This window comes from Schistocerca piceifrons, chromosome X (assembly GCF_021461385.2).
Source record: "Schistocerca piceifrons isolate TAMUIC-IGC-003096 chromosome X, iqSchPice1.1, whole genome shotgun sequence".
Classification (NCBI taxonomy): domain Eukaryota; kingdom Metazoa; phylum Arthropoda; class Insecta; order Orthoptera; family Acrididae; genus Schistocerca; species Schistocerca piceifrons.
In genome coordinates, this window is record NC_060149.1 from 841,125,782 (window position 1) to 841,139,149 (window position 13,368).

At 45.4% G+C, this 13,368-nt stretch overlaps 1 protein-coding gene across 2 annotated transcripts in view; it reads left to right on the top strand.

The window, feature by feature from the left end:
- The window catches only part of LOC124722124 (b(0,+)-type amino acid transporter 1), a 579,051-nt gene that overhangs the window by 338,346 nt on the left and 227,337 nt on the right, over window positions 1–13,368 (top strand). For both annotated transcript variants that reach the window (XM_047247330.1, XM_047247329.1), the window contains exon 4: window positions 11,299–11,541. In XM_047247330.1, coding sequence (XP_047103286.1) covers window positions 11,299–11,541 — 243 coding nt within the window. The remainder of the gene's footprint in view (window positions 1–11,298; window positions 11,542–13,368) is intronic.

The window sequence follows — 13,368 nt, forward strand, 5'->3', positions numbered from 1 at the left end:
TTCACAGCTTCAATTCTGCCAGTACCTGGTCTCCTACCTTCCAAACTTTACAGAAGCTCTCCTGCGAACCTTGCAGAACTAGCACTCCTGAAAGAAAGGAGTACTCAGTACTGCCGACATTTCATTTCTCATTGCGGTACGCCATTTTTTGATCGGCACGACTTTCATCAGTAAGGCAGAAACGTGTTGTCAGCGCCGTTTATCATTAGCTATTTGTTCTTGGTACCAATGAAGTGCCGGCCGAGATGGCCGAGCGGTTCTAGGCGCTACAGTCTGGAACCGCGCGACCGCTACGATCGCAGGTTCGAATCCTGCCTCGGGCATGGATGTGTGTGAAGTCCTTAGGTTAGTTAGGTTTAAGTAGTTCCAAGTTCTAGGGGACTGTTGACCTCAGAAGTTAACTCCCATGGTGCTCACAGCCATTTGAACCATTTGAACCAAGGAAGTTGCTAGGTTCAGTGTCTGCTTTCACAAAATGAGGTAGTCTAGAGATCAAACTTCACAAGTTTTTAAAAATGAATGATAATGACAGAAAAGACGTATAAGAGTTCTCAGTATCGCATAATAGATATACAACGGCATAATCGACGGGTATCGCAAATCTGCTACGGTACGACATTACAGCACAATGTAGAAAGACTTTAAAGACTTAGTTGACGGTGAAAGAACAAAAAATTATCATAATCGACCGCCGGGATTCATTGTTCGGTGCATCAAGAAGCACTCTGTGCTAAATTTGCGGGAATGGAGTATCTGATGAAATTTTTTAGTACGGATAGTGAATTTTCTGAAGTCTCACGCAATATTCCCTTGTTAGCTGCAACAGTTTTCGATGGAATTGTTCGAAGAGTATGAAGACATCAAATATAACTGCAAAGTATCTCGGTTAAGTCAAGGCGAATGCCTAGAACGATTTTTCGATTTAGAACCCGCTATTGTTGAATTTACAACAGAAAAAGGAGAACAGGAACGAAAATTAGAACATCTAGAATGGATTGCAGACATCGGAATTTACGTGACCGTGACTGCACACTGCCCACAGTAAGATTTTGCAAGGTGAAAAGTAGTGTATTTCTGAGCTGATGGGCATGCATTTAAAAAGAAAATTGCATTCTGGAAAGGACAAATTGTCACAAGAAACACTGTCCATTTCCATAAGCAGGCTGAAGAAAACGTGAGGTTTGATTAATTCATTGAGCCTTGAAAGAATTATGAGGATAATTTTCTCATCGTTTTGAACTCACTGACAATATTACATCTATTTTCGAGCTGTTTTCGAGAACATTTGTCATTTCAACTGCAAGCGCCCCTATGCATGTGTATATGAAACAGCTTGGCTGGCTTTGAGCACTACGCGACTTAACTTCTGAGGTCATCAGTCGCCTAGAACTTAGAACTAATTAAACCTAACTAACCTAAGGACATCAGACACATCCATGGCCGAGGCAGGATTCGAACCTGCGACCGTAGCGGTCGCTCGGCTCCAGACTGTAGCGCCTAGAGCCGCACGGTCACTCCGGTCGGCGAAACAGCTTGACTTGTGGTGAAATCCCCATTTAAAAGACAACTTATTTTACGTTAAAACTATCCAAGAGTGTTCAGTGTTCTCCACAATAAGGTTGCAAACGTGATGAAATATTTCAATTAGCTTTGTGTGTGAAAGGCTTTTTTCGATTGCGAACCTAAATAAGTCACAGTAAATGTCAACCTGAGTGTAAAAATCTGTGAAGTTGGTTGCGTCTGGCATATGCCGAGAGTTTGTATCAGATAAAAATTATACTATGCCTCCAGCGAGAAAAAAAATAAAGAATACTGAAAATTTGTTTTGTTTGTGACCTATGTTGTTGAGAAATATTAAATCAAGCCGTATGTAGTGCGACTGCATTGCCACCTAAATGCAGCGCGTTTGCTGTTTCCCCTTCTTCAGCCTCCTCACGCCCAGAGAATGTGGTGTGAAGTGGGGGAAGTGTGCAGTGAGACAGCTATGGCACGCAAGCAAGAGCACTGCTCACATGCCAAATTCCTGGGGCTATCCCTTGTGTGTGCTGTAACAAGAATGTCAAGAGATATAAAGCTTAATATAACACAGACACTCTCTCTGTGTTGCGATACTGCGCACAAAAGTTTATACACATTTTCTAATGTTATTTTCTCCTAAAAATATAACAGTGACCCTGACATTGGTCTAGGGGTTCTCGGCGCTCAGTCCGGAACCGCGCGACTGCTACGGTCGCAGGTTCGAATCCTGCCTCGGGCATGGATGTGTGTGATGTCCTTAGGTTAGTTAGGTTTAAGTAGTTCTAAGTTCTAGGGGACTGATGACCACAGATGTTAAGTCCCATAGTGCTCAGAGCCATTTGAACCATTTGAACCCTGACATTACATCTGACATCTTAGAAAAATATAGTTTGACTCACCTGAAATTGTAATGATTCGTTGTCATGAAAGACAATACTATTAGAAATAAATAAATACATTTGTAGGAAGCATAGACCTGAAAATCGACTGCCTATGTTCCGCAGATGATTTTACGATCTTTCCGAATTCCTATATTCATTCACAAAACAAGTCAATGCATTCGAAACTAAAGCGACCAATGAGAGCCTCCATATCTATGAGCAAACGAAGTACATAGCTAATATCTTGCCAGCGTCTGGAGAGTTAGATGTAAATGAGGTACAGTCAGGTGGGTACGAAAGCTCAAGTACCTACGATCGCCCATAAAACGGAACAACACTGACGTCTATGATTGTGAGGTTTGAAATGGTGTACAAGCAGACTATATGTGTTTACAACACATGATCCATGCCTACCGACAAACTGAGACACTACCGTACAGTCAGCCGGCCAGAATCTCTGGCACAGCGGAGTGCCTGGCAATGAATAGTTACCGTCTGGAAGAGAATTTAGAAGGTAGGGAAAGAAAACACTGAAAGAAGTTCATAACCCCGATAAGACAGATTGGTGAACGAACTATACTAGGACGTGGTAAAGGTGACATGCACCATGCGGAAATGGAGAACTGATTCTCTGGAATCATTAATTAAATAGTAAATAAATATAAATAATAATAAACAATAGGTAAATAAGTAATAAATGAGCCCAAATACGCTACCCAAATAGACATCTGCGTAATTTGGGGAGAAAAGAAACAAGTTCTGACGCTGATCCTGATGTCGAACGGGATCTTCATGAATTGGGGACCACAAATTAAGACACCTAGGAACGTGACATTTCCAACAATAATTCTGAACACACAAGCGTTTCCATGGAATAGAGTAAAGAAACAAACGAGGCTCGGAGTAAACGAGTACGAGAAGAATGAGTGTAAGTTATAGCTCGAGAAAGACACCTGTACGTTTGAAATAAAATGGTCCACAGCTACCAAAAACGACCGAAGAATTGTAGGGTAGCCCTTTATCTTCTGGTTCCTGGTGTGCGCAGTTATGGTCGTTATTATATAATGAGGTGTTTCTTCTACATGCCTGTATAAGAAATGCATCCTTGTTTCATGACTTCATCTTCAAATTCACAGATTGCACCAAGAACCGTATACTCAGTTTAATTTCTTTACGATTTTAGACAAATGACATTTAAGGCAGCAGTTATGCGTCATTTTCAGGAAAATTAGTTTGAATCCTGAGGGTGGTTATTCTGTTGCTGGTTTTCTGTTTTTTATTTCACTGAGTGAGTTTTTGTGTTCATGCCTGAGCTTGTGGACACCTTGGGCATGCTACAAAATGTTCTTAGAAGTTTTTTGGAGTAGGTGTTTGGATAGTGACTTTGTCCATCCTCTGCGAGATGTCTGATTAGTAACTGCATCGTGCAGACATCTACGTGAAGTATAACGGAACGTTCGTCATCAACGACGACAGATACCCTCGCTCTTTCACGCATTTTGGAGAGGTCTGAGATTTAGTTCAGCTTATTAATGCACCGTTTAGTGAGCAGTAACAGCTTCTCCTACCTGTCATTGTTGCTAAAATTTTCTTCCACCACCAGGATTTGAACAGACCAACTCCTATCGAGCGGCATGTCACTAGCTGCGTTTCACCCGCTGTTCCAAACACGGGAAAACTTGTTTGTTGATAGAGCACCTCGTAGAACTGGCAGCATCAAAGGCGGCTCCCGTGACCCTAATATGAACGGCGCACTAAACAGTGGGACCCGCATCAACATCGTGACCTTCCTCCACCAAGGCCACTGGCTGAGCTAAACATCGCACACGCTACTCATTCCAACTGCGAAACAACGAATACATGCTGCTCCGTCTCTACGCCTGCCGCCTTAGGTAATTAGCGAGACCGAAGTTCTATTTTTGAGACATTCAGACCTTTGTGCAGAGACTCCTGGTTCCTACCCAGCTTATTCTACACCGTTCGTCTTTTAGTTTTCCACTCTGAGACTCTTAGGTAATTACGGTTCTGTCCCTCGGGGACAGAAAACTTTGGAAGAAATTTACAGTTGATCTTGACACACTACTGCGTAGCATTCCGTTTATTTACTATGTGTGTCGCGTTAGAAGAGAGGTCTGCAATGATACGTCGCGTCCCAGCACAGATCATATCATTAGGTTTGGGCGAAGGTGTGGCCTGGCTGACGCAATAAACGTTGACGAAAATGTGAGCTGAGGGCTACTAAGGTACCTTTAACGCAGTGGGAAGCAGAAAGATTCCTTTGATGCTTAGCACAAGTGATTTGTCCGGCCGCGGTAGCTGAGTGCTGCCGGCACGGTAGCTCAGCGTGTTCGGTCAGAGGGTTAGCTGCCCTCTGCAATAAAAAACTGAGTCAACGGCTCAACACTGAACTTGAGCGGGTGTCATGGGACATCCGCAACGAACAAATGCAACGAACAGTATCGAAAAAAATGAGAATTTAAAAAAAGTGGTCAGCGCGACGGAACGACAATCCTTTTCCTAAGGGCCCGGGTTCGATTCCTGGCTGCGTCGGAGATTTTCTCCGCTCAGGGACTGGGTATTGTGTAGTCCTGATCATCATAATTTCATCCCCATCGACGTGCAAGTCGCCGAAGTGGCGTTAAACCGAAAGACTTGCACCCGGCGAACGGGCTACCCGACGGGAGACCCTAGTCAGACGTCATTTACATCTACGTGTGATTTTGGAACAGAGAGGAGAAGTTTTTGGCTCCTTAGGGAGAGAATAAGGATGCAAACAGTTAAGAATGCAGTTTGAGGGTCGGCCGCGGTGGCCGAGCGGTTCTAGGCACTTCGGTCCGGAACCACACGGCTGCTACGGTCGCAGGTTCGAATCCTGCCTCGGGCATGCATGTGTGTGATGTCCGTAGGTTATTTAGGTTCAAAAAATGGCTCTGAGCACTATGGGACTTAACTTCGGAGGTCATCAGTCCCCTAGAACTTAGAACTACTTAAACCTAACTAACCTAAGGACATCACACACATCCATGCCCGAAGCAGGATTCGAACCTGCGACCGTAGCGGTCGCGCGGTTCCAGACTCTAGCGCCTAGAACCGTGTGGCCACCCCGGCCGGCAGGTTATTTAGGTTTAAGTAGTTCTAAGATTAGGGGATTGAAGACCTCAGGTGTTAAGTCCCATAGTGCTTAGAGCCATTTGAACCATTTGAGCAGTTTGAGGACAATTTACACTGTCCAGTGACATTAATGGGATCACCTGTCAGAAGTCCTTTTGCAGTACGACGTGCAGGAAGAGAGTCAGTGAGTTTCCGGAAGGTACCGACATGTGGAGCCAGGCTGACTCCAGTGCCGTTACCAGCTGCGCTATGTTTCTCGGTTGAGAATCCATGGCCCGTACAGCCAGATCAAGATGGTCCCACAGATTCTCGATTGGGTTCAAATTCTGGGAGTTCAGTGGCCAGTAGTGTACGGTAAACTCATACTGGTGCTCTGCGAACAACGCATGTACAGTATAAGCTGTGTGACATGTATCATTATCCTGCTGGTCGATGCCATCGTGCTCAGGAAAAACCAACTGAACTTAGTGGTGGACATGGTCTCGAACAATATATGCATAGAATGAAATTTTCACTCTACAGCGGATTGTGCGCTGATGTGAAACTTCCTGGGAGATTAAAACTGTGTGCTAGTTCTGCAAGGTTCGCAGGAGAGCTTCTGTGAAGTTTGGAAGGTAGGAGACGAGGTACTGGCGGAATTAAAGCTGTGAGGACGGGGCGTGAGTCGTGCTTGGGTAACTCAGTCGGTAGAGCGCTTGCCCGCGACAGGGAAAGCTCCCGAGTTCGAGTCTCGGTCCGGCACACAGTTTTAATCTGCCAGGAAGTTTAATATATGCATACTTGTGTTAATCCATTGTGCCTTCCAGAATGACGAGATCATCCAGGGAATGCCACAATAACACTACCCAGACTATAACGCTCTCTCCGTCAGCCTGTTGCAGGATATTTGAATAAATGTGTGTGAAATCTTATGGGACTTAACTGCTAAGGTCATCAGTCCCTAAGCTTACACACTACTTAACCTAAATTATCCTAAGGACAAACACACACACACACATGCCCGAGGGAGGACTCGAACCTCCGCCGTGACCTGCCGCATAGTCCATGACTGCAGCGCCCAGACCGCTAGGCTAATCCTGCGCGGCCAGGATATTTGTTTTCACACGTTTCACGCCGTACGCGCCAAGGAGTTTAAAACGCGATCATCTTAAAAGGCTACCAGTCGCCGCTCAGTCGACATCCAGTTGCAGTACTGCCGTGCAAATTCCAGCCTTCGTTGCCGACGAACAGCAGTCGGCACGGGCGCCTGGGCCAGGCCCCTGCTGCGTAGGTCATTACACAGCAACGTTCGCTGAACGGTCGTTGAGAAGAGACTGTTGGTAGCGGCCAGTTTCTCAAGAGTTGGACACATCTCCGCAGCTATCGTTCACCCCTGTCGTCTATGGCCCGCGGTGCACCACAGTCACCTAGGCGCCGGTTTTGGATTGCGCAATTTTGCCACGCATGGTATGCCTTAACAGCGGCTGCTCGCGAACAGTTTACAAAGTTAGCCGCTTCTGAAGCTCTTCAATCCTTGGTCTGAAAGCCACTGGTAATGCCCTTCTGACGTCAAATAAATCGCTGCGTTTCCGCTTTACGAAGACGACTACCTTGTTTTCTGTTCTGGTTGGCAGGAGAGCCAACACCGTGTTACTATAGGAGGCCGAAATGCACGCGTTGAACTCACGCAGGCTGGCGTGAGGTCTGGAACAGGACAAGGAAATTAGAATTTAGAAAAACGGACGTAGCTGGTGGAATACTTAACTTTAATCCATTAATGATGAACGTCGGTCTTGACGGTACATGATTCACAATATCAATAGTAACTGAATATGGCGCCTTGCTAGGTCGTAGCAAATGACGTAGCTGAAGGCTATGCTAAACTATCGTATCGGCAAATGAGAGCGTATTTTGTCAGTGAACCATCGCTAGCAAAGTCGGTTGTACAACTGGTGCGAGTGCTAGGAAGTCTCTCTAGACCTGCCGTGTGGCGGCGCTCGGTCTGCAATCACTGATAGTGGCGACACGCGGGTCCGACGTATACTACCGGACCGCGGCCGATTTAAAGGCTACCACCTAGAAAGTGTGGTGTCTGGCGGTGACACCACATTTTCCGTGTCCCACCGACACGCTCTGTATACCCTACACTGCTAGTGCTACCACCTGGTGGGTTACAGTACACTTGTTCGCCAACTGCTTCAATATTGCTCACCCGTGTGGGATCCGTACCAGATAGGGTTGATAGAAGAGATAGAGAAGATCCAACGGAGAGCAGAGCGCTTTGTTACAGAATCATTTACTAATCGCGAAAGCGTTACGGAGATGATAGATAAACTCCAGTGGAAGACTCTGCAGGACAGACGCTCAGTAGCTCGGTACGGGCTTTTGTTGAAGTTTCTAGAACATACCTTCACCGAGGAGCCAAACAGTATATTGCTCCCTCCTACGTATATCTCTTGAAGAGACCATGAGGATAAAATCAGAGAGATTAGAGCCCACGCATACCGACAATCTTTCTTTCCACGAACAATACGTGACTGAAATAGAAGGGAGAACCGATAGAGGTACTCAAAGTACCCTCCGCCAAACACCGTCAGGTGGCTTAAGGAGTATGGATGTAGATGTAGATGCCGTCTATGAGTGGTTATTGCACATTGACGTCGAACATAGGCGGTGGTCATTTTAATGTGACTGGACCGTCTATTTTCCTATAGTTCAACCTTGTTTGGAGACGTGTTTTACAGTGACTTCATACCTTTGCAAATACACGCATCGATAAAAAGTTTTACGTCATCCCGGTCCCCAGAAATCCTGAAAATAGACATTGACTGTGGATATTTTATTACAGACACAGTCTCTTTGACTGTTCAGAGATGTCACTAAGCGCGCCCAAATATGTAAGCAACCATGCATGAGCAGCGCCTATTAGACGGAAGAGGTCCAACAACCGATCAGTTCCAGTCTTTCCACCAGGAAGGAGGTACACGGCTCGTGTTGTCTGTAGTTCAACCATGTCTAGACGGTCAATACCGCGGTTCGATCGCGTCTGCATTGTTACTTGGTGCCATGAAGGGTTCTCAACAAGCGAAGTGTCCAGGCATCTCGGAGTGAACCAAAGCGATGTTGTTCGGACATGGAGGCGATACAGAGAGACAGGAAATGTCGTGGACATGCCTCGTTAAGCCGCCCAAGGGCTACTACTGCGTGGATGACCGCTACCTACGGATTATGGATGGGAAGAACCCTGACAACAACGCCACCATGTTGAATAATGCTTTTAGTGCAGCCACAGGACGTCGTGTTACGACTCAAACTGTGCTCAATAGGCTGCATCATGCACAACTTCACTCCCAACGTCCATGGCGAGGTCCATCTTTGCAACCACGACACCATGCAGCGCGGTACAGATGGGCCCTAGAACATGCCGAATGGCCGGCTCAGGATTGACATTATGTTCTCTTCACCGATGAGTGTCGCATATGCCTTCAACCAGACAATCGTCGGAGATGTGTTTGGAGGCAACCCGGTCAGGCTGAACGCCTTAGACACACTATCCAGCGAATGCAGCAAGGTGGAGGTTCCCTGCTGTTTTGGGGTGGCATTATGTGGGGCCGACTTACGCCGGTGGTGGTCATGGAAGGCACCTTAACGGCTGTACGAAACGTGAATGCCATCCTCCGACCATATCGGCAGCATATTGGCGAGGTATTCGTCTTCATGGACGATAATTCGCGCCCCTGTCGTGCACATCTTGTGAATGACTTCCTTCAGGATAACGACATCGCTCGACTAGAGTGGCCAGAATGTTCTCCAGACATGAACCCTATCGAACATGCCTGGGATAGATTGAAAAGGCCTGTTTAACGACGACGTGACCCACCAACCACTCTGAGGGATCTACACCCAAACGCCGTTGAGGAGTGGGACAATCCGGACCAACAGTGCTTTGATGAACTTGTGGGTAGTATGCCATGACGAATACAGGCATGCATCAATGCAAGAGGACGTGATACTGGGTATTAGAGGTACCCGTGTGCACAACTATCTGAACCACCACCTCTGAAGGTCTCGTTGTGTGGTGGTACAACATGCAACGAGTGAATTCCATGAGCAATAGAAAGGGCGGAAATCATGTTTATGTTGATCTCTACTCCAATTTTCTGTACAGGTTCCAGGACTCTCGGAACCGAAGTGATGCAAAACATTTTTTGATGTGTGTAAATGAATACGCCCACCCTATATGTCAGTCCTTTGCAGCAACTCCCAGTTCCTGAGTTTCAACTTTCGCTACAAGACTTGAGTACTCTGCTTGCAGCTCGTTCCGACAATAGAAGACAAGTGTGAAGCAGCCCTCGTTCCTCTTTGTATTCTGGCACACAGAAGATATCAGCTAATACCCGTTGTTACTACTAGAGACAAACTCTAAAGAGCTTGTTCTTTACCAACAAGCAGGAACACAAGATAATAACTGTTGGTGGATACTTATCTGAAACTCAGTTCTCCTACTTCGAGTGTGTATAAAACTGTCACAGGTTTAAGATCTCAAAGTCAATGTGTCGCTCTGTAGTGACTAGTACCGGCGACTCGGCTGTTGTACTGCTTCCTGGTAATCACTGTCTTGGCCCCCTGCACTGGCCGTTTGTATAGTGGTTTCTGCGGGATTTTTGTGCAAGTTTCTCCTATAGAGATGTTTTCTCTGTCTCTTCCGAAGGTAACATTCTGGCTATATGCCGGCGTCTGCAAGTCACCTTGTTGCCCGAGGGTGTTGCCCTCGCCTAGCCATTACAGCACCGCAACTCCCTCAGCAGCTTGTCGCTGGCCTTGTTTCTGATGTCCGCCTGACACCATGCCTTGTGTGTAGTCTTAAGATTTTCTTCTTTCCTTAGAGACGTGCCACTTCAGACATTAATAAAAATCGATAGCCATGATAAAAAGAACACAGGTGAAAACCAAAAAACGTTATTTTTTACGTAATGTTTTTTGATTCATTTTCTTTAGGCCTAATTCAGCAATCTACCTCCCAATCAAACAAGTATTTTTTACTGTAGCATGATTGGGTGCCATAATGGTGTTCATTCACTCCATATCGTTAAAAACAACACAACGGTCTTCTTAGATATTTTACCCGCCAGGTTAGCCGAGAGCGCTAATGCGCTGCTTCCTGGACTCGGGTAGGCGCGCCGGCCCTGGATAGAATCAGCCTGCCGGATTAACGACGAGCCTGGATGTGGTTTTTAGGCGGTTTTCCACACCCCTTAGGTGAATACCGGGCTGGTCCCCACGTCCCGCCTCAGTTACACGACTCACAGACATTTGGCACACATCCGCATTTTTCCATGATTTACACTAGACGCAGACAGATGGGGTACTCTGATTCCGTCCTGGGGTTATGGGATGGCAGCAGAAAGGGCATCCGGCCACCTCTTCACATTAACGTGCCAAATCCGATTTAACCACGCAACCCCGTGCACAATGCGGGACCAAGGCACAAGCGATAGATAGGTCTTCTTAGATATTTATTTATTTATTTCCTGAGAGTGTTCAGTTTCAATTTACTATGCAGCGCATGAGAAATGACGAATTGAACATAAGTGTGAGCAAGTGAACGAAAATTATACAAATGACAGTGCTGAATAGGAAAATTAAATGAATAACCCTCCTATCAGTGTAAGCACTAACTGCTTCATAGAACAGGTTCTGATGTCAACTAGTTTCCTTATAGAGCACTTCCACTCAATTTAAATACGAGAAATGCTTTATGCTGTGTGCTGTTCGAATTATAAGCGAGATGTTTTGTTGTTTGTGGCAGGTGCGCTTGCCTACGCTGAGCTGGGTACCATGAACACCAGCTCTGGGGCAGAGTACGCGTACTTCATGGATGCGTTTGGGCCCATCCCAGCATTCCTGTTCTCTTGGGTGTCAACGCTCGTGCTGAAACCATCGCAGATGGCCATCATCTGCCTCAGTTTCGCTCAGTACGTCGTGGAGGCGTTCGTATATGAGTGTGAACCACCGCAGATGGCTGTCAAGCTCACAGCCATCCTCGCCATACGTAAGTATCTGCGGTAGTATTTGCATTTTTAGATTATGTTCTAATAATTTCGACTACGTTCAAGGTAAAACCTCTTTCAGGTTTCACTGAGCTCCTTTTTGTGTCTGTCAGACAGAGTTTATTTTAACAGACAGCACTAGATGTAAAGCTATAGTGAAGCCGTTGAACCCGCAGGTACCGAAAGTGTGGAAATTCGGGGGCGTTTAAAACGAACTGAAGAAGGAAGTACGGCGTAAAAACAGTTGACGCTGTTTCTGATCTTGAATCTGGATTTTATAAAATATTTAAAGGTGTCCTAGTGTTGTAGACGTTTTGCCATCACCTACCGGTCAAAGACTGGTGACAATTTTCCTCTACCATCAGGATTCGAATTGGCTACCTCTGGGTCTTGAGCTATCACATTACACTGACATGTGTTAGTTATCTCATCTACTGCGAATACAGCTAAAATTTCCAACTACTGCAACGATGAAGAAAAGTAATTGATTTCAGCTGGCTAGTATCTCTTAACTGATTCAGTTTGTCTCACGAAATATGAATATCTTACCATTTTTAAAGTTAGTGAAAAATATCTTAGTCAACTATATTAACTTATTTATAGAATGTACTGATGAGAATAATCACTAGATGGCTAAATTCCCGTATAGGTTAAGTAGGTATTCCGAGGCAGTTTCACTGTGAATGACATATTAAATATTTCTCCATTTTCTGTTGCACTCTGATTTTATTGGCTCGTTATTTACATATGACGAGTCTCGTTGCGACAATCTGCCGTTTTCAAGTAGCCCTGAAATATACAAAAACACAGTTTTTTGTGTAAAACTGTAAAAAATTAAATTTGATAGCTTACGTTCGTTTTGGTACGTATTTACGTTTTATGCGTCACAATATAGTGACTTTTATGTGTCACAATATAATGACTTCAAATGTCTGTGAGTTGGAATAATTTTATTATTTCACCATATCACAGAACTATTTCGAATTTGAGAAAAAAATTACAAACAATTAAATAGAATACAACGGGCAACTGCATTGCAGGATCAGTTGCTGACATACATGGGTTGGATAAAAAGTAGTGGTAACACCGCCGTAAGACGAAGGATGTACGTCAAATGGCATACCCGCTATCTGTACCTGATATCAGAAGGTGAGCTAAAATACCGTAGTGAGCGGCGACAGCTGTGTTTGAGCCACTTGCTGTGTGTACTGTGTGAAATTGCGGAAGGCCAATTCGAGCGCCCTAACAGTGTGTTTAGGAAACACGAAGAAAGTGCATTTATCAAGACTGAACTGGCACAAGGTGAGGTGAGAGCGCACAATTATATTTCTTTCTGGCATAGCATCCCATCATCCTCCATGACAACGCACGGGGCACATAGAGAATCCCGTGCAGGAGCCCCGCGTACGTGAGGATGGAAAATAGTGGAATATCCGCCGTAAGAATCCGCGCGACTACGATCAGTCCACCATAAGAATCTGCGCGATTACGATATGTCGCCAAAATGAAGGAACCGCTTCGTGGGACGCGCTAAAAGAGAAGACATCATCCCTGTCGTAGGGCAGTCCCTACTAGACATTGACAGAGATGGATAAGCTGACGGTGCACGGCGCCATTAATCTCTGTACTGGAGGTGATCTAGTTATGGGGAAGTTATAGTGAGGGCATGTAATACGGTGACGTCTGTCAGTAGAATCTGGTATCAATTATAACCGTGTTGCCACTACTTGTCATACGACCCATGTATTTATTAGTACAAAGGCTGTTGGGAAAGTAAGCTCCAATCGGTGGCGAAATGAAAACCACTGTGTTATATTTGCAAAAGCTAG